This window comes from Acipenser ruthenus, chromosome 7 (genome assembly GCF_902713425.1).
Source record: "Acipenser ruthenus chromosome 7, fAciRut3.2 maternal haplotype, whole genome shotgun sequence".
Classification (NCBI taxonomy): Eukaryota; Metazoa; Chordata; class Actinopteri; order Acipenseriformes; family Acipenseridae; genus Acipenser; species Acipenser ruthenus.
In genome coordinates this window covers 27,521,599-27,542,735 of record NC_081195.1, presented here as the reverse complement: position 1 = coordinate 27,542,735, position 21,137 = coordinate 27,521,599, and the positions used below count along the sequence as shown (strand labels likewise).

General features: G+C 50.5%; 2 protein-coding genes across 5 annotated transcripts in view; one reads left to right on the top strand and one right to left on the bottom strand.

Annotated features, from left to right (window-relative positions):
- Positions 1–3,780, top strand: part of ercc2 (excision repair cross-complementation group 2) — a 29,657-nt gene extending 25,877 nt beyond the window's left edge. For all 4 annotated transcript variants that reach the window (XM_059026741.1, XM_034025118.3, XM_034025119.3 and 1 more), the window contains exons 18-23: positions 864–956; positions 1,703–1,775; positions 1,939–2,009; positions 2,309–2,452; positions 2,591–2,734; positions 3,337–3,780. In XM_059026741.1, coding sequence (XP_058882724.1) covers positions 864–956; positions 1,703–1,775; positions 1,939–2,009; positions 2,309–2,452; positions 2,591–2,734; positions 3,337–3,429 — 618 coding nt within the window. In that variant the 3' untranslated portion in view covers positions 3,430–3,780. The remainder of the gene's footprint in view (positions 1–863; positions 957–1,702; positions 1,776–1,938; positions 2,010–2,308; positions 2,453–2,590; positions 2,735–3,336) is intronic.
- A 4,436-nt stretch (positions 3,781–8,216) lies between these two features.
- On the bottom strand, positions 8,217–20,849 carry LOC117414536 (kinesin light chain 1-like). The gene is made up of 12 exons (XM_059027831.1): positions 20,639–20,849; positions 19,258–19,391; positions 14,694–14,769; positions 14,498–14,517; positions 13,675–13,884; positions 11,884–11,985; positions 11,606–11,779; positions 11,358–11,457; positions 9,420–9,469; positions 9,228–9,358; positions 9,055–9,121; positions 8,217–8,593 (listed from the first exon to the last, which is right to left on the bottom strand). Exons 1-12 carry the CDS (start codon positions 20,847–20,849, stop codon positions 8,507–8,509), a joined length of 1,362 nt encoding a protein of 453 aa, XP_058883814.1. The 3' UTR covers positions 8,217–8,506.
- Positions 20,850–21,137: the final 288 nt, after the last annotated feature.

Here is a 21,137-nt window from a genome sequence, read left to right as displayed (position 1 = left end):
CACTATCACCCTTCATTTAAATTTGCTTTATTTTGCTCTTATCTGCCCCCTATCTTACTGCATTTAATCCTGTACTTCAGAATACTGTAATCTGCCAAGTGTTTAACCTGTAGTATTTTGTATTTAATCATATCCTTATGTAACTATCACTATTTAATCATATCCTGATGTAACTATCACTATTATCTGCTATATTATTGAATTGTGGTTTGTCACACTTGAACAAAAGTTATTGTATTTCTTGCTCTTATTGTATTGCTTGTATTGTAACACTTGAAATGTATTTGCTTACGATTGTAAGTCGCCCTGGATAAGGGCATCTGCTAAGAAATAAATAATAATAGCCTATTGTATAAACTCAGTCTGTGGACAATGGTAGAGATATATCTGTGTATGAATGTGAGAACATGAGAGTGTCAGTCAATGCAAACACTTGCAGGTTTGGGTCGGGTTGCAGGTCTCATGAAAGCAGGTCGGGTCGGGTCAGGTTGTGGGTAAGAAGACGGTGTTGCAGCGGGTTGCTGGTTCAGGTCGGGTCCTGTAGTAGCAGGTCCGGGTCGGAAGCAGGTTGTAAAAGTCGGGCCCGCGCAGGACTCTACAGTGAGGGATGGTTAGTATACAGTATTCTCTGTGTAAAGGAAGGTTAGTCTCTGTGAGGGTTGGTCTCTTTGAGGGTGAGTCTCTGAGGTTGAGTCTCTGTGAGGGTTAGTCTCTGAGGGTTGGTCTCTGTATCAGTGCAGTGATGTTTATTCTCTGAGGGTGAGTCTCTGTGAGGGTTAGTCTCTGAGGGTGAGGGTTGGTCTCTGTATCAGTGCAGTGGTGTTTATTCTCTGATGGCTATTCTCTGTGTTTTGCTCCTGCAGGGGATCTTAGAGAACATCCAGAGAAACAAGTTGATCTTCATCGAGACCCAGGATGCTGCAGAGACCAGCATGGCACTGGAGAAATACCAGGAGGTCAGAGAGAGGAGCAGAGGGGAGAGTGGGTCTGTTTGGGGAGCAGGGGAGGGATGGTGGGTCTGTTTGGGGAGCAGGGCAGGGTGGGAGGGTTTGTTTGGGGAGCAGGACAGGGTGGGTGGGTCTGTTTGGGGAGCAGGGGAGGGAGGGTGGGTCTGTTTGGGGAGCAGGGGAGGGAGGGTGGGTCTGTTTGGGGAGCAGGGGAGGGATGGTGGGTCTGTTTGGGGAGCAGGGGAGGGATGGTGGGTCTGTTTGGGGAGCAGGGCAGGGTGGGAGGGTTTGTTTGGGGAGCAGGGCAGGGTGGGTGGGTCTGTTTGGGGAGCAGGGGAGGGAGGGTGAGTCTGTTTGGGGAGCAGGGGAGGGATGGTGGGTCTGTTTGGGGAGCAGGGCAGGGTGGGAGGGTTTGTTTGGGGAGCAGGGGAGGGATGGTGGGTCTGTTTGGGGAGCAGGGCAGGGTGGGAGGGTTTGTTTGGGGAGCAGGACAGGGTGGGTGGGTCTGTTTGGGGAGCAGGGGAGGGATGGTGGGTCTGTTTGGGGAGCAGGGCAGGGTGGGAGGGTTTGTTTGGGGAGCAGGGCAGGGTGGGTGGGTCTGTTTGGGGAGCAGGGGAGGGAGGGTGGGTTTGGGGAGCAGGGGAGGGAGGGTTTGTTTGGGGAGCAGGGGAGGGAGGGTTTGTTTGGAGAGCAGGGCAGGGTGCGTCTGTTTGGGGAGCAGTGATTGTTTTTCTGAGAGCTGCTTCTTATTCCAGGCCTGTGAAAACGGTCGGGGTGCAATCCTGCTCTCTGTGGCTAGAGGCAAGGTGTCAGAGGGGATCGATTTTGGTGAGTCGGGGAGCAGTGTTCTGATTTGATGTTTTTGTAAGTTGGGGAGCAGAGGGGTATGGGGATTACAATGGGGATTCATAACAATGTATAGTGACCTCATTAAAGCAGTAGCACATTTCTCATTAATGGATTGTTTTCACTGATCCTCTCTGTCTCTCAGTTCATCACTTCGGCCGGGCAGTCATCATGTTCGGAGTCCCCTACGTGTACACACAGAGCCGCCTGCTCAAGGTCAGTGCACTCCTCCCTCTGCACTTCCTCATTCCCTTGTTATTCCGTGACTGTTTCCCCCTCACCCTCTCTTGCACTATCTCAGCCTTTATGTGTGTGTGTTCCTCTCTCTCTCTCTGTCTCAGTCGTCATCTCCCTCCCTCTCTCAGGCTTGTCTGAAGTACCTCCCCCTCCCCCCAGGCTTGTCTGGAGTACCTGCGCCTCCCCTGTCTCTCCCGCCTCCCTCTCTCTCTCACACACCCCCCTCCCTCTCTCTCTCACACACCCTCTCTCTTCTCTCACACTTCCTCCCTCTCAAGGCTCGTCTGGAGTACCTGCGGGATCAGTTCCAGATCAGAGAGAATGACTTTCTGACCTTTGACGCCATGAGACATGCAGCCCAGTGTGTGGGGAGAGTGATCCGGGGCAAGACTGACTACGGGCTCATGATCTTCGCAGACAAGGTGGAGAGGGGAGAGGGGAGAGGGGAGAAGGCTGCCTCACACACAATGCATCATGGTTAAATTGACAAACTCTCAATCTGCTTTTAAAAACTCACCTCCTCTCACCTCTCTTTTGATCATTCCTTCCCCCCTCCCCAGCGTTACGCTCGTGCTGACAAGAGAGGGAAGCTTCCTCGCTGGATCCAGGAGCACATCACTGACAGCAGCCTGAACCTGACCATCGACGAGACTGTGCAGCTCTCCAAGCACTTCCTGAGAGACATGGCTCAGCCCTTCCGCAAGGTACCCCCCTCCCCTACACCCCTCTCCCCCTCCCATTATGTTCTTATGTACACACTCTCCCTCTCCCCCTCTACACACTCTCCCCCTCACACATCAATGAGACTGTGCAGCTCTCCAAGCACTTCCTGAGAGACATGTCTCCCCCTCACACATCAATGAGACTGTGCAGCTCTCCAAGCACTTCCTGAGAGACATGTCTCAGCCCTTCCGCAAGACACCCCCCTCCCCTACACCCCCCTACCTACCCTCCCTCCCCCTCCCCCTCCCCCTCCCCTACACCCCCACACCCCCTCCCCTACACCCCCCTCCCCTACACAATCTCCCCGTCACCTACACACTGCCCCCCCCTCCCCCTCCCCCTCCCCCTCCCCCTCCCCTATACTCTCCCCCTCCCCTACACTCTTCCATCCCCTACACAATCTCCCCGTCACCTACACACTCTCCCCAGTGATGTCTGGATTGAGAGTTGGTAGAGATGGATAGAGCTGTATGGATTGATTGCTGGATGGTTAGATAGCGATGGATGGAGAGATGGATGGTTAATGATGGGCCAGTAGAGATGGATACAGTGATGACTTGTTTCCTGTTTCCTCTGATTTCAGGAGGATCAGCTGGGTCTGTCTCTGCTCACTCTAGACCAGCTTCAGTCTGAGGAGATGCTGAAGAAGATCGCCCAGATCGCACACCAGATATAACAACACAGTGTCTACACAATACAATCACACAACACAATACAACCTGGCACACACAGAGCTGCATTGTGAGATCGTGCAGATCGCAAAACACACAATACAACACAATCTACACAACACACACTGATCTAACACAACACACAATACAACACAATCTACACAACACACAATACACAGGAACTGCTCAGCACACACTCTCACCCAGTGCAGAGTGCATTGCCATTCATCACATCACAGTGACAGTGACTGCAGGCACCCTGAGCTCTCTTCAGGGTTTGGGATTCTCCCATTTGTTTGTATTTAATGTGTTTATATTTGAAATAATAAAAGAAGCTTTTTCTTACCCCAATCTTACTTTATCTAAATAAGTTGTGAGTTCATTTTGAAATGTGACTCTTTAAACATGACGGGGTCTGTTATTATTAAACTCTCACTGACCTGAAGGAAAGCAGCTCCAGGGCTCCTCTCTGAAATCAGAACCAGAACTCAATCAGGATCTAAATATAAAGTCTTCTGAAACCACACTCATTCTGCTGCAGACGGTAACTCTTGCAGACTGAATCCCAACACTGTGCAGCCAGGCTGGGTCTGCTAGTGACGAAGATTCTGTCCTGCCTTAGTGCAGCACGAACCCCAGGGCACCCCCAGTCACCTCTGCACCCCTCGATCAGAGACTGACTAGAAACCAGGACAGGGCAGGGGCTCGGACCACTAACACAGCATAGCTGTCCTTGCCACTGAGGCACCTGCTAGATGTGCAGCCACTGCCATGCCTCTTTAGAATGCTGTTAGATCAGGGGTGTCCAGTCTCACGGTCCTGGAGGCCGTTCCACTGCAGGTTTAACAGGATTGATTATATAATGTACTGCTTCAGGGTCTGGATGGAGGTTTCATTGGTTCAATTAAACCATTTAGAACAGGGTTGGAACAGAGAAACACAACAATGTTTAATGTTGACATCATGAAACCGCTGACAAAAGAATACTTTTAAATATCTTGACTTTATTTTACACCTTCTTTCCAGGACATGTCTTATAAATACCTCAAGCAGGAGTGTCAAACTCAGTTTCTGGAGGGCCGCAGTGTCTTCTGGCTTTTGTTCCACCCGAGCTCTCAATTACTTAATTGGTCTAATTATTTGATTAATTGGACACATGTAACACGTCTCTCCAGGTCTCAAAATGTTTCATAGGTCGTGTACCTTGAATCAAGAGCATTTTTTTAAATCATCAACTGGAAAAGACCTTGAAAAGTATGAAATGTCCAATTGAACAAATAATTAGATCAATTATGTTAATTGAGATCTTAAGTTGGAATGAAAACCAGAAGACCCTGCGGCCCTCAAGGACTGGAGTGTGACACCCCTGATCTGAAGGATACATAGTGTTGACAGTACAAAAATACAGACCAGACTGATCCTGCCCTGGATCATTGAGCGCTGGTTGTGATGATGTGGTCCTCTCCTGGATCATTGAGCGCTGGTTGTGATGCTGTGATCCTCTCCTGGATTACTGGGCTCTGGTTGTGATGCTGTGATCCTCTCCTGGATCAGTGTGACTCGGCACTGTGTGCTGTTTGAGCTCTGTGTGGATCATAGACTCTGCACTGTGTGCTGTTTGATCTCTGTGTGGATCAGCGAGACTCTGCACTGTTTGAGCTGCGTGTGGATCAGTGAGACTCTGCACTGTTTGAGCTCCGTGTGGATCAGTGAGACTCGGCACTGTGTGCTGTTTGAGCTGCGTGTGGATCAGTGAGACTCTGCACTGTTTGAGCTGCGTGTGGATCAGTGAGACTCTGCACTGTTTGAGCTCCGCGTGGATCAGTGAGACTCTGCACTGTGTGCTGTTTGAGCTCTGTGTGGATCAGTGAGACTCGGCACTGTGTGCTGTTTGAGCTCCGTGTGGATCAGTGAGACTCTGCACTGTGTGCTGTTTGAGCTCTGTGTGGATCAGTGAGACTCGGCACTGTGTGCTGTTTGAGCTCCGTGTGGATCAGTGAGACTCGGCACTGTGTGCTGTTTGAGCTCTGTGTGGATCATAGACTCTGCACTGTGTGCTGTTTGATCTCTGTGTGGATCAGCGAGACTCTGCACTGTTTGAGCTGCGTGTGGATCAGTGAGACTCTGCACTGTTTGAGCTCCGTGTGGATCAGTGAGACTCGGCACTGTGTGCTGTTTGAGCTGCGTGTGGATCAGTGAGACTCTGCACTGTGTGCTGTTTGAGCTGCGTGTGGATCAGTGAGACTCTGCACTGTTTGAGCTGCGTGTGGATCAGTGAGACTCTGCACTGTTTGAGCTCCGTGTGGATCAGTGAGACTCTGCACTGTGTGCTGTTTGAGCTCCGTGTGGATCAGTGAGACTCTGCACTGTGCTGTTTGAGCTCTGTGTGGATCAGTGAGACTCGGCACTGTGTGCTGTTTGAGCTCCGTGTGGATCAGTGAGACTCGGCACTGTGTGCTGTTTGAGCTCCGTATGGATCAGTGAGACTCTGCACTGTGTGCTGTTTGAGCTCTGTGTGGATCAGTGAGACTCTGCACTGTGTGCTGTTTGAGCTCTGTGTGGATCAGTGAGACTCTGCACTGTGTGCTGTTTGAGCTCTGTGTGGATCAGTGAGACTCGGCACTGTGTGCTGTTTGAGCTCCGTGTGGATCAGTGAGACTCGGCACTGTGTGCTGTTTGAGCTCCGTGTGGATCAGTGAGACTCTGCACTGTGTGCTGTTTGAGCTCTGTGTGGATCAGTGAGACTCTGCACTGTGTGCTGTTTGAGCTCTGTGTGGATCAGTGAGACTCTGCACTGTGTGCTGTTTGAGCTCTGTGTGGATCAGTGAGACTCTTCACTGTGTGCTGTTTGAGCTCCGTGTGGATCAGTGAGACTCGGCACTGTGTGCTGTTTGAGCTCTGTGTGGATCAGTGAGACTCCAACACTGCAGAGCACCCCCTCGAGACTGGAGCTTCGGAAGGTCATGGAGTTTGAGTTAGGGGGGAGACTACTGAAACACTGTGTCAAAACGGTTCCTATGTCACTTCTCTTCTTCTACTGAAGATCTTCTTCTCTGTTTAAACTTCTGGAGAAATGATCTAAGTAGACTCTGCTTATCACACAATACAGTAAAGTACACACAGTCAAAATGATATTACAAACACACACTCCCATTCTATCTGCACACAGAGAGTTCAAGTAGGGAGTGTCTTACTAGAGAATGTGATAATAAAGAAATAAGGGAGGAACAGCCATCATATTAATAAAGCTAATAAGAGGTAAGAGAATGGACTTTAAAGATGGTCAGCACTCCTGTAAAGGGAGGGCCAGTGATAACGTTAAAGCTAATAAGAGGTAAGAGAATGGGCAGTGATGATGTTAATAAAGAGAATGGATTTTAAAGCTGATTAGCACTCCTTTTAAAGGGACTATTGAGTGCTCTGTTAAAAGCAGTCAATCCTCCAGCAACATTAATGGTAATAAATGTGCAACCAGTCTGACACAATATATTAAGTGTACAGCACACACCAGGAGCATTTAAAACAATAACAATACTAATAATACAAATATGTTTCTAAGTGTTTGGTGCCTCCCTCATCATGTTGAGAGTGTGTTTCTTGTGCACTCTTTGCTGCGTCTCTGAGTGCAAGAGAATGAAACACACTCTCAACATGATTAGAGGCAGCCACCAAATACTTAATAGAATGAAACACACTCTCAACATGATTAGAGGCAGCCACCAAATACTTAATAGAATGAAACACACTCTCAACATGATTAGAGGCAGCCACCAAATACTTAGAAACATAAGAGAATGAAACACAATCTCAACATGATTAGAGGCAGCCACCAAATACTTAATAGAATGAAACACACTCTCAACATGATTAGAGGCAGCCCCCAAATACTTAGAAACATAAGAGAATGAAACACACTCTCAACATGATTAGAGGCAGCCACCAAATACTTAGGAACATAAGAGAATGAAACACACTCTCAACATGATTAGAGGCAGCCCCCAAATACTTAGAAACATAAGAGAATGAAACACACTCTCAACATGATTAGAGGCAGCCCCCAAATACTTAGAAACATAAGAGAATGAAACACACTCTCAACATGATTAGAGGCAGCCACCAAATACTTAGAAACATAAGAGAATGAAACACAATCTCAACATGATTAGAGGCAGCCACCAAATACTTAATAGAATGAAACACACTCTCAACATGATTAGAGGCAGCCCCCAAATACTTAGAAACATAAGAGAATGAAACACACTCTCAACATGATTAGAGGCAGCCACCAACTTAGGAACATAAGAGAATGAAACACACTCTCAACATGATTAGAGGCAGCCACCAAATACTTAGGAACATAATAGACGTTATTAAAATCCAAATTAAAAAAACAGACAAAGCTCAAATCAGCGCTCTGGATCTGCTGTGGGTGAAAGGTTTCTTTGTCATTGCACAGCAGTCTTGAGCACAGCTCCAGTGAGCGCTCTGGAGTCGGTTCAGCACCAGACTGCAATACACATGAAAACAGAAGAGAGCTGATCGAAACAGACCTGCAACGCCGTGGAGAGGGAGACTGGCGCCCCCTGCAGGATCAACACAACAAGGGTGACAGGTGGTACAGTGTGTGTCACACACAAACACATGGACAGTAGAGACCGTGTGCTGGGTGTTCTTGGTGTGTGCTGGGTGTTCTTGGTGTGTGCTTGCTCTGTTCTTGGTGTGTGCTTGCTCTGTTCTTGGTGTGTGCTGGATGTTCTTGGTGTGTGCTGGATGTTCTTGGTGTGTGCTGGATGTTCTTGGTGTGTGCTGGCTCTGTTCTTGGTGCGTGCTTGCTCTGTTCTTGGTGTGTGCTGGCGCTGTTCTTGGTGTGTGCTGGATGTTCTTGGTGTGTGCTGGCTCTGTTCTTGGTATGTGCTGGCTCTGTTCTTGGTGTGTGCTGGGTGTTCTTGGTGTGTGCTGGGTGTTCTTGGTGTGTGCTGGCTCTGTGCTGGGTGTGTGCTGGATGTTCTTGGTGTGTGCTGGCTCTGTGCTGGGTGTGTGCTGGATGTTCTTGGTGTGTGCTGGCTCTGTGCTAGGTGTGTGCTAGCTGGCTGCAGTCAGTGATCCGCGTCGAGCCAGACTGTGAGTGCTGGAGCTGAGGCCTCGGGACTCTGTCAGACTGCTAGGACTCTGCTGAGAGAGACAAAGAGAGACACATTGACATCATGAGAAACATTTATTATTATTTATTTCTTAGCAGACGCCATTACCCAGGAAATCATTCAATACAGCAGTGTACAATATGGCTAATTCTTCCTACAATACCCACAATCCACTACATTTATAGAACACAGCTGTGTACTGAATATGCAGCCAGTAGCGTTAGGTCTTTATCATCCGGCAACCAAAGAGTCACATGACACAGATATAGCAGCTGTTGGAGGTCAGAGGTCAAAGTTGAAGAGGGCCATCTCAAATGGTTCCCATTGAATGGCAGCTGCTTTTCATTGAATTAGAGAAAGGATTTCAAATCCAGGGTGTGAGACTGGGAGCTGGGAGGGGGCTCAGTGCATCTGTAAGCTCTAAAACCTCAATGACTGCATCACTCTGATAAAGGGGTGTCCGTAGTGAGGGGGTAATGAGGGACTCACCTGACAGGAGTCGGCCGCAGCCTTCCCCCCCATATTAAGCACGTTGAGGGAGTTTGCTCGCTTCATACTGTGGGAGAAAAGAACAGAGTGAGTGAGAGAGGGGGGAGAGTAGGAGGAGAGGGGGAGAGGGAGAGGGGGGGGGGAGAGGGAGAGGGGAGGGAGGAGGCTCTCACCCAGGGTTCCGGGGTGCTGGCTCTGTCGCTCCCACTCCTTTCAGCTTCCTGACAAGCTTCTCGCAGCTCCGGCGGATCGACTCTCGAAGCTTCGTGAACAAACCACTGCGCTTGAGACTGCCCAGCCCGTCCTGAGAGAGGAGGGAGAGAGTGTGTGAGTGCAAAGGGGCAGGGTGATGGAGTTGTTCTGACATGTGTGTTGCTACCTTCTTCTGTGTGAATCCAAATGGGCCGCCCGTCTCCTGAGAGAGAGGTAGGGGTAGAGATGGAGAAAAGAAGAGTGTGTTAGTGTGGACTGGAATCACTTGCAGTATCACCCTGCACTTAAAAGCTCATCCCTAACTCTACTGACACAGAAACACAGAGGCAGCGCTGTACAGAGGGCTCGGAGAGTGGCCACTGAACCCAGCAGACTGTCACACTGGAGACAGGACTCCCCTCAACACCGCAGCGCTCCCCTCAACACCGCATCGCTCCCCTCAACACCGCAGCGCTCCCCTCAACACTGCAGCGCTCCCCTCAACACCACAGGGCTCCCCTCAACACTGCAGCGCTCCCCTCAACACCACAGGGCTCCCCTCAACACCGCAGCGCTCCCCTCAACACTGCAGCGCTCCCCTCAACACCGCAGGGCTCCCCTCAACACCGCAGAGCTCCCCTCAACACCGCAGGACTCCCCTCAACACCGCAGCGCTCCCCTCAACACCGCAGGACTGTCCTCAACACAGCAGCGCTCCCCTCAACACCGCAGGACTCCCCTCAACACCGCAGCGTGCCCCTCAACACCGCTGTGCTCCCCTCAACACCGCAGCGCTCCCCTCAACATTGCAGGACCGTCCTCAACACCGCAGGGCTCCCCTCAACACCGCAGCGCTCACCTCAACACTGCAGCGCTCCCCTCAACACCGCAGCGCTCCCCTCAACACCACAGGGCTCCCCTCAACACTGCAGCGCTCCCCTCAACACCACAGGGCTCCCCTCAACACCGCAGCGCTCCCCTCCACACCGCAGCGCTCCTCTCAACATTGCAGGACTCCCCTCAACACCGCAGCGCTCCCCTCAACACCGCAGCGCTCCCCTCAACACCGCAGCGTGCCCCTCAACACTGCAGCGCTCCCCTCAACACCGCAGCGCTCCCCTCAACATCGCAGGACTCCCCACAACACCGCAGCGCTCCCCTCAACATCGCAGGACTCCCCTCAAAACTGCAGCGCTCCCCTCAACACCGCAGCGCTCCCCTCAACATTGCAGGACCGTCCTCAACACCGCAGGGCTCCCCTCAACACCGCAGGACTGTCCTCAACACCGCAGCGCTCCCCTCAACACTGCAGGACCGTCCTCAACACCGCAGGACCGTCCTCAACACAGCAGCGCTCCCCTCAACACCGCAGGACTCCCCTCAACACCGCAGCGTGCCCCTCAACACCGCTGTGCTCCCCTCAACACCGCAGCGCTCCCCTCAACATTGCAGGACCGTCCTCAACACCGCAGGGCTCCCCTCAACACCGCAGCGCTCCCCTCAACACTGCAGCGCTCCCCTCAACACCGCAGCGCTCCCCTCAACACCACAGGGCTCCCCTCAACACTGCAGCGCTCCCCTCAACACCACAGGGCTCCCCTCAACACCGCAGCGCTCCCCTCAACACTGCAGCGCTCCCCTCAACACCGCAGGGCTCCCCTCAACACCGCAGAGCTCCCCTCAACACCGCAGGACTCCCCTCAACACCGCAGCGCTCCCCTCAACACCGCAGGACTGTCCTCAACACCGCAGCGCTCCCCTCAAGACCATAGGACTCCCCTCAACACTGCAGCACTCCCCTCAACACCGCAGCGTGCCCCTCAACACTGAGGCGCTCCCCTCAACACCGCAGCGTGCCCCTCAACACTGAGGCTCTCCCCTCAACACCGCAGGACCGTTCTCAACACCACAGCGCTCCCCTCAACACTGCAGCGCTCCCCTCAACACCGCAGGACCATCCTCAACACCGCAGCGCTCTCCCCTCAACACCGCAGGGCTCCCCTCAACACCCCTCCCCCCTCCCCCCTCTCTCTCTCTCTCTCTGTCTCTCTCTCTCCCTCCCCTTCCCTATCCTCCCCTCTCCTCCCCCGTGCACACGGTGTGTCTCATACCCTCAACTGATCCGAACTCCCTCTCGTGTGCGCATGTCAGGATCTCCTTGTAAAGAGCCTCCGCCTGCCGGTACTTCCTCTGTTTCAGGTAACACGAGGCCTGCAGACAAAAAACAAACAGTCAGATGCCCCTCTTCACCCTACCCTACCCCTCCCCCTTCCCCTTCCCCTCCCCCTCCCTACCTACCCTACCCTACCCTACCCCCTCTCTCCTTTCCTTTCCTCTCCCCTCTCCCCTCTCCCCTCACCAGGTTGTTCTTGGTCTTGGCTACGTTGGGGTCATCGCTGCCTAGCTGGCTCTGGTAGATGTGCAGGGCTCTCTTGTAGTAAAGCTCCACCTCCTGGTACTTGCCCTGGTTCTGGCAGAGCAGAGGCAGGTTATTGAGCTGCTTCGCAACATCAGGGTGGTCCGTCCCCAGGACCTGGAGAGAGAGGGTGGGGTCATTGTCATTCCTGCTGCGGTGCATCTCACTGACATGGGGGTCCTGCCCCGGTGTACGAAGGAGGGGGTGATGGGGCTCCTCACCTTCTCTCTGATCTCCAGGGCTCGTTTGCACAGTGGCTCTGCCTCCTTGTATTTGCCCCTCTTCCCGTACAGCACTGCCAGGTTATTCAGCGTCTCTGCCACCTGCAGGCAGACAGCGGTGAGACAAGGTGAAGTCTGGAACTCATGCTACAGGAATGTCTCTGTGCTTCAGCAGTACAGCAGTGTCACAAAGACGGCCGGAGTGGGTGGTGTCAGACCAGAGCCAGGAAGTAACACACAGAGACTTGGGGTTTTGGTGAGGCTGAGCGTGTGATCGCGCTCAGCATTTAATAATTAACAGACAGAACAGAAAATAAAAGGTTTTAAACACAAAAACACAGGGCACGGCACTGGTAGCCAAAATAAAGAGACAAACAAAACGGACAGACACTAACAAACAGGGACGAACAAACACGGTGAGAAACACTACTTATTATTCTTGTTATTATTATTTTTACCTCCTCTCTCTCTCTCTCCCATTCTTTCGCCCTGAACACCCAACCCCGACTGAAAGAAACGTGCATCTATATATACTGTTGTGCTGGGATTCAATTACTAATTAATTATTCACTTGAATCCCAGCACGTGAATTAATTCTGTGCAACCCCGTGCTCACATATTACATTTAACCAGCACGTGAAGTGATTTGTGCCCTCCTCGTGCCTAAATACAAATCTACATTTTTAAATACACGTGAAACACAGACCCGTTTATATCCCGTGTACCAATGAATATACACCAACATTAACACACGCAACATACAACACATAACACACAAATGCACACAGGGGCGGGGCACATTGCCACATATACCCCCCCTTGTGTGCAGCACACATGGCCTCAACGGCCACCTCCCCCCTTAAAAACCCAGCAGTCCAGGACAAAGTCTCGGGCTGGAAAGGGAGGCTTCAGTGGGCCCATGGCTGGCAATGCTGTCAGCACCCCTGCCGGTAGTGGCACGGCTGACAGCATGCTGGTCCACTCCTGCAGCGAAACTGCTGATGGGGAAAGTGGTCTCCTGACCTCTCCCCCGATCTCCGGCAGCGAAAGTGCGGCTGGGGGAGCTGGTCTCTTGACCTCCCCCAACTTCTTTGTGGCCGCCAGCTCCCCTCCGTTGGGCTCCGGCCACCGTGTTTCCTGCCACGGAAATGCGGCTGGGGGAGCTGGTCTCCTGACCTCCCCCCCTTTCTTCATAGTCAGCAGCTCCCCTTCATGGAGCTCCGGCCACAGTGTAGCGACCCGAGGCAAAGCAGAGGCCCCGGCGACCCCAGGCGACGCAGGACCCTCGACGACCCCAGGCGAAGCAGGATCCCTGGCGACCCCAGGCGACGGCAGCAGCAGCGGACCCTCGGGAGGCGACGGCAGCAGCAGCGGACCCTCGGGAGGCGACGGCAGCAGCAGCGGACCCTCGGGAGGCGAACTTGGGAGGGGAGCCCCTGGCCATAGAGGCGGCAGCGGGAGCTCCCCCAGAGAATATTAAGCAGTCCAGTTTAGTCCATTCCAGTCTAATGCAATATCTGCTCCCCCCCACAGTCTTTAGATCCCTTGACCTGTATAAGTGTACCTAGTGTATACAGTCCACCCAGTGCAGTCTAGACTAGTCTAAGCCCGGTCCCCTCATCGGTACACAAGTGCCAGGATGCTGAGCAGTCTAGTCTAAGCCCCGCCCCCTCACCGGTACACGAGTGCCAGGATGTTGAGCAGTCTAGTCTAAGCCCCGCCCCCTCATCGGTACACGAGTGCCAGGATGCTGAGCAGTCTAGTCTAAGCCCCGCCCCCTCACCGGTACACGAGTGCCAGGATGTTGAGCATGGTGGCCACGTCGGGATGGTTGTATCCGGAGGATTTCTCCAGGTCCTCGAGGGCCTGCTTGCACAGCGGCATGGCCACCTCGTAGCAGCCCTGAGAGGCGTACTGGATCACCAGGTTATGAAGCGTGCGCACCCGGGCCAGGATCTCATACCCACCCTGCTGAGCTGCTGCTGCTGCACTGCTGTGAGGCTGAGACATTGAGGAGAGAGACAGGACAACCATCAACAACCAGCGTACTGGAGAGGAGAGGAATCTCATAACCACCCTGCTGCACTGCTGTGAGGCCGAGACACTGAGGAGAGAGACAGGACAACCATCAACAACCAGCGTACTGGAGAGGAGAGGAGAGGAGAGGAATATCATAACCACCCTGCTGCACTGCTGTGAGGCCGAGACACTGAGGAGAGAGACAGGACAACCATCAACAACCAGCGTACTGGAGAGGAGAGGAGAGGAGAGGAATATCATAACCACCCTGCTGCACTGCTGTGAGGCCGAGACACTGAGGAGAGAGACAGGACAACCATCAACAACCAGCGTACTGGAGAGGAGAGGAGAGGAGAGGAGAGGAATATCATAACCACCCTGCTGCACTGCTGTGAGGCCGAGACACTGAGGAGAGAGACAGGACAACCATCAACAACCAGCATACTGGAGAGGAGAGGAGAGGAGAGGAATCTCATAACCACCCTGCTGCACTGCTGTGAGGCCGAGACACTGAGGAGAGAGACAGGACAACCATCAACAACCAGCATACTGGAGAGGAGAGGAGAGGAGAGGAATATCATAACCACCCTGCTGCACTGTTGTGAGGCTGAGACACTGAGGACAGAGACACAGAACACCAGCAATCAGGATACTGACTAGAGAAAGAGTGGGGAGAGAAACACACAGGACATCAAAAACCAATAACAAACAACTAGGGGAGGCAATGGGAGCAGGGAGGAGTCAAGATGTGAAAGAGACAGACAGAGAGAGAAAGAAAAAGAAGCTCTTACTCTGGGATTGCTCCTCCTCGTCTGTGGGGAACAGGTCATCGAGAGAGTCCTTTGAAGAGGCAGTTTCCTTCTCATCCTGCAGGGGGAGACAAACAGGTTCTGAATAACAACACAGAAAGATTGAGACTGAAACCCACTTCATCCTCCACTGTAAGGATACAGGGAGCAGTAACAGCTGCAGAGTGTTTAGCATCTGCCACAGGGCCAGAGACAGACTGACAGTGAGACACTTCCTAGTTTCGCAGTTCCTCCCCATCCCTCCCCAGTCTCACCAGTGCTCCGGCAGGTGAATATAGCGGTGGTAGAGAACAGGTACCCAATACACAGCCTGAGGTAAATACTGAGGCTGATGGGCAGACTGAAGCTGCAAGATCCCAGGAGCTGAGCGGCTCACAGCCAGACAAACTGGCTGAAAAAAGAAGCACTCAAAGGCGTAGACAGAAAAGCCTGAAGAGCTAGCTAACTCTGGGGGGAAACAGACCACAGCGCACTGCAGAGCCAGCGCTGTCACTGCAGACAACTCCGGGTCTGATAGCGATGGTGAGGGAGGGGCTGCAGATCCAGGGGCTGCAGATCCTTCTGTCACATCACCGGCCTGTCAGGATTTCACAGGGAGGATACAGTCTCAAGAACATTAAAGATTTTTTAGAGAAAACAAAAGCTAAGGGGAATGTGGTTTTTGAAGACCATTTTCCTGATATTAAGTTATTTGTAAATTCAGCTAAACACCTGATGAAGGCTCGGGCATTGAACATGTTAGATCAGGACAGGTGGAGGATTAAGAACTTTAAATAAGATAAGGTGTTGTTCAAAATCTACAAGCTAAAATGGATGGATCACATTTTTATCTTTTTATCTGTTTTCCCATTCTCCTGTTTTAATTTTAATGGGTGAACTAAAAATAGGCATTTTGAATATTCCCTGGTTGCAGAGATGGAATAGAAAGAGCTGCTGTTTCTGAACATTTAAAAAACATTGATGTTGCCTTTCTACAGGACACACAGTGATTTGAATAAAGAATGGTAGGGGGTGTTATTTTAAGTCACAGATCTTCTTTGAGTGCAGGAATAGCAGTTTTATTTTTGGAAGGTTTTAAACCCCATTCAGGGACGGCTGCTTGTAACGAAAGTTGTAGTCGAACAAAAAATAACTTTGTTTTTAGTAATGTTTATGTGCCTACTGATACAAGGGAGAGAATGGAGTTTTTATCACTTTGAATGTAACAATGTAAATATTTTTTTCTTGAAGGGGATTTTAATTGCTCTACAAATGATAAATTAGATAGGAACCATATCGAGCCCTATGCCCAGTAAAAACAGTATACCTGGTTGCAGATTAGGGATACCATTCTGTCTAGCTAGATTAGACCGGTTTTATTGTTTTAAACATTGTTTTAGCATTTTTACATAACCCTCACGGGACTATCAGACTACTGTCTTGTGATCTGTACTGTTTTAATCCCATCCCTAAAGCCAAGGAGTTCTCGTTGGTATTTTAACACACTTCTAACTCATAATGTACATTAATTATTTTATTTCACGGAGGCAGTGGTGGGATGTTGGGAAGCTGCAGATCCGCCAGTTCTGCCAGCAGTACACTGTGAGTGCCACAAAGAGCATCACTGAGTCGATAGGGTTCGTACACTTCAAAGAATGTAGAATTCCAGGACTTCTTCATGGCTTTCCGTGACCGATTATTAAAATTTCCATGACCATTTTACCCATCAAGGGACATATTTCACATGATTTAAACAGGGCCAGGATTATCATGCTTCATGTATTTGGGCAACGCAGTGTTTGTCTAATTGTTGTCGGCATATTCAAAATAAAATACAAAAAAGAAAACAGTAAATCAAAGCTTCACCTTAGTCAATGTATTGCCATCCTTGCTTTAGCAGACTTGCAGTGTTTTCCTCATTTCCAAATAAAACACTGGAACAGCACCCATCTACCACCGGTAAATAAAGTACCAGTGTGTTTGTTCATCTCCCTTTTTCGTTTCTCGTCTTTTCTTCCTGTTCTTCACTGTGTCTCTTCATTAGCATCAACAGACGGCCATTCTGTAAAATATACTGCTTTCTTAAATGATCCTTCAATGGCTTGTTTATAAACGAATAGTGTGTCCAGACCGGGAAAGAAAAGAAAGAGAGACTGCAGGCTCTAAACCAGGGCGATTTCTCACGCTTGCTTGTTATCACAGCACCTGCAATCTGGCACCTGATGCAAAACATCTAAAGGGAATTTATTTCATTGGTATTTGTACCACGACAAAATAAAGCTACACAGACACATTCTCTGAAGTTGCTATCTGCAAACATTAGTCATATTTAAAATTAACCCTAAATGACTATACAAGGCTGTAGTCCACTACGAGGCATGGGCCTCGGTTAAAATCATACTAATAATTATTTATTTAGGCCCTTATGTTCCTTTGCCGCAAAAATAAAATGCATTTCATCCCTCATTGATGTGTTTCTATTTTTATTAAAAAGTGAAACGAGCCGATTAACTAAGACTTCTTTCTACTTCAGCAAACAACGTGCAGAGCGAAGGCAGCGGAATAAAACGAGGCAAGTGCCTCTGTGATTTTTCATGGCTGGCTATGGCCCTCCTATATTACTACACGACAGAGTGGCTGCACTTGGGCTGATTATGCTGTACAGCAAAATGACAATAATGTGCTGCATTTCTGCTCTGCAAGTTTTGATTCAGGCGTGTTTTACACAAACTCAATCATCATTCATAAGCCCCATACTCCTGCACTCTGTTTTCTACAGTACACAGTTTGTCTTGTAAGCTTTAGCTATCGAAAAGCATGTGTGAAGTTTGCCACATACTCATTTTAATAAACCAGTATTGTAGGCAATGACTACTGGCAAATACTGTATACAGTATAGGCATCATAAGGCAAATAAGGCAGGATTCATAACACCCCTGAAGACTTGAGCTGGGAGCCAGTAGTGACTACTGAATATCTGTAGTCTGATGTTTTTAGAAAGGATTAGTCACTAGTGACTACAAAAATCTAGAACCCAGGGGAAACCCTGGATAGTGCAGTTTTAGCTGGAGCGCTATGGCAACTCCAAATGCATCATAGGATCTGTAGTCTCCAAACAGCACTAAAATACAGTGCAGAGGCGCTAATGCAGAATGATGCAGGAGCCGGGGGAGATCCGCAGGAGAGTGTTACTCCCAGCTGTTCTCCAGTGAGCTGCAGGACAAAGAGGATGGCACACAGCGGTTATACAGCGATCAACCACAGGTCCCTGAAGAGGAGAAGGGCAGACTGGAGAGGGTACAGCGATCTACCACAGATCCCTGGAGAGGAGAAGGGCAGGCTGGTGAGGGTACAGCGATCTACCACAGATCCCTGAAGAGGAGAAGGGCAGACTGGTGAGGGTACGGCGATCTACCACAGATCCCTGAAGAGGAGAAGGGCAGACTGGAGAGGGTTTCCAGCGATCTACCACAGATCCCTGAAGAGGAGAAGGGCAGACTGGAGAGGGTACGGCGATCTACCACAGATCCCTGAAGAGGAGAAGGGCAGACTGGAGAGGGTACAGCGATCTACCACAGGTCCCTCAAGAGGAGAAGGGCAGACTGGAGAGGGTACAGCGATCTACCACAGATCCCTGAAGAGGAGAAGGGCAGACTGGAGAGGGTACAGCGATCTACCACAGATCGCTGAAGAGGAGAAGGGCAGACTGGAGAGGGTACAGCGATCTACCACAGATCGCTGAAGAGGAGAAGGGCAGACTGGAGAGGGTACAGCGATCTACCACAGATCCCTGAAGAGGAGAAGGGCAGACTGGAGAGGGTTTCCAGCGATCTACCACAGATCCTTGAAGAGGAGAAGGGCAGACTGGAGAGGGTACAGCGATCTACCACAGATCCCTGAAGAGGAGAAGGGCAGACTGGAGAGGGTACAGCGATCTACCACAGATCCCTGAAGAGGAGAAGGGCAGACTGGAGAGGGCACAGTGATCTACCACAGATCGCTGAAGAGGAGAAGGGCACGCTGCAGGAGCTCTGTGATGCCCTGCAAGAGCTGAGCAATGGTAAAGCCCTCGGCATCGACCGGGTTCCCGGTGGAATTTCACAAAGCTTTCTGGGGCCTGCTGGGCAGGGACTTGCTGGCTGTATTTGAAGAAAGGAAAGCTGTCCTCAGCTGCAGGAGGACAGTTGTCACATTACTGACCTGCGTGACATAAAGAACTGGAGACCTGTCGCCTTGCTGTGTGCCAAATATAAAATACTATCTAAGGCCATGGCCAATAGACTGAAAGAGGTGCTGAGGCATGTGCTACATCCGATTCGGGATGTTTTGGACGTCTCTAGGCTATTGGGGCTCAATACTGGTATGATTTCTCTAGCCCAGGAGAAGGCTTTTGACAGGGTGGAACACCAGTATCTATGGAGTACAATGAAGGCGTTTGGGTTCAACCCTGTTTTTTTAGCCATTATTCAGGTAATGTATGGTGACAATCAGAGTGTGCTGAAAATGAATGGTGGCTTAAGTGCTCAGGGGAATCAGACAGGGCTGCTCCATGTCGGGGATGCTGTACTCTCTGGCTATTGAGCCGCTGCTGCACGAGCTGAGGAGAGTCGTAAGTGGACTGTCTCGGGGGGACGAGGCCAGTGTGCAGGGGAACTGGGAAGGAGTGCTGGAGGAGGTGCAGGGGCAGCTGGGCAGGTGGCGCTGTCATACAGAGGTAAGGCCCTTATCACCAACCTCCACAGTGCGGCACAGGCTGGCATGTCGAGAGGACTGCTGGCACAGGTGCAGAGTGTGCTACTGGACTTCTTCTGGGACGGACTGCATTGGCTGAGGCGGGGCATGCTGTACCTTCACGAGGAGGAGGGAGGGCAGGGGCTGATTGATGTCACCAGTCGGACTGCCGCTTTCCGTCTGCAGTCAGTGCAAACACTGCTGTACAGTCCGGACACTGCTCTGGAGACAGCTGACTTGCGGCCTGCTCAGAGAGGTGGGGGTGCTCCAGCTGGATTCAAGCTTGTTTCTGATGGACACCACCAGGCTAAATACATCAAAGCTGCCCAGTTTCTACCGGAGAATGCTGGGGGCCTGGAGCCTGCTGAGGGTGTGGCCAGTGCACATCGTTTTCAACCCCAGCCTGGACTCTGAGGTCCCCAGCCTACCTGTTTACACTCAGCTGCTGGTCAGGGTAAGACCCTGTACAGAGTGTGTGTGAAGGTCAAGCCCCAAGCACAGCTCAGGCAGCTCCCCGACACACACTGGAGGGACAGACTGGGGGTGCTGGTAGAGACAGAGCCAGCCTGGAGCAATCTGTACAAGCCACCGCTGAATAAGAGGGCAGGAGATCTGCAGTGGAGGGTGTTACACACCATCACTGCTTTCATTCTGAATTAGTGTTCTTAACCCTTCATTTCTGACTCGGTTTGTCATCGTTTCGTGTCCTGCACCCGTTTACAAGCACTTTCTACATTTTTAGAAGCACTTTTTAGAGATCTTAACCTACATTTTAATGAAACAGTATTCAAGTTTATTGATCAACCAGCACATTTTATTTTAGGGCAGGCTAAAATGTATAAGAGCAGGAAAAGCTGGTCAAAGGTCTTTTGAGTCATGATGCTCTGAATATATTTAAGATGCTAGTGAAACACCCTGCGAGAATTGATTATAATTACTATAAACTAATGCATAGTCTCAATTTGTTTGAAATGATCTGGTGCATTAATGGTGCAATATGCAAATTAGAAAACAAAGACCCTTGTTTTAATCTGTAGGTTTGCTGCTGACATTTCTGGATCCTAGTGTGTCTCTATCTTTTGCACTTTGGGGGAAAAAAATAAAGAAATAAAAAAAATGTAACTGATTAAATTGCTTTCTATTTTGCTTATCTGTTTTTTTATTTTTTAATTGACAATAAAGTACACGTAAAAGTCTTTCCTCTCTCCACCCCTCACCTGTGCCTCTCCCAGTCCCAGTTCGATTCTCTCCAGTGACTCCAGTACAATGCCACTCCTCCTGCTCCAGTCCGGTGCAGTCCTCTGGCTGCCTGCTCTGTAGCGCCCCCTGCAGCTTGTCCAGGAGATTGCGGTTCTCTCCCCTCAGTGCCTCCAGCCCATCAATGACCTGCTGTGTGCTGCACAGGATCTCCTCCCCGCTCAGAGACATGGTGACACTAAGAATAACAATATAACAACATGCATATCAATATCAACAATATAACAACATGCATATCAATATCAACAATATAACAACATGCATATCAATATCAAGCAGCTCCTCCACTCAGAGACATGGTGAGAGAATCATTGGCACAAGAAGAATGTGCCATTCACTAGAGAAGACAGACACACAGAGTGAAGTGTAATTCCAGTACAGACACACACAGACACACAGAGTGAAGTGTAATTCCAGTACAGACACACAGTCTACAGGTAACCAGGGACAGAGGCAGAT

What these genes read in the sequence shown, in the direction of transcription:
- LOC117414536 (XM_059027831.1), bottom strand. Translation starts at nt 20,849, where the DNA reads ATGTCTCTGAGCGGGGAGGAGATCCTGTGCAGCACACAGCAGGTCATT. An exon ending in AGCGGCTCAATAGCCAGAGA is followed by an intron (nt 14,770 to 19,257) that starts GTACAGCATCCC and finishes CTCCCCCTGCAG; the next exon opens with GATGAGAAGGAAACTGCCTC. An exon ending in TGTCTCAGCCTCACAACAGT is followed by an intron (nt 13,885 to 14,497) that starts GCAGCAGGGTGG and finishes TCAATGTCTCAG; the next exon opens with CCTCACAGCAGTGCAGCAGC.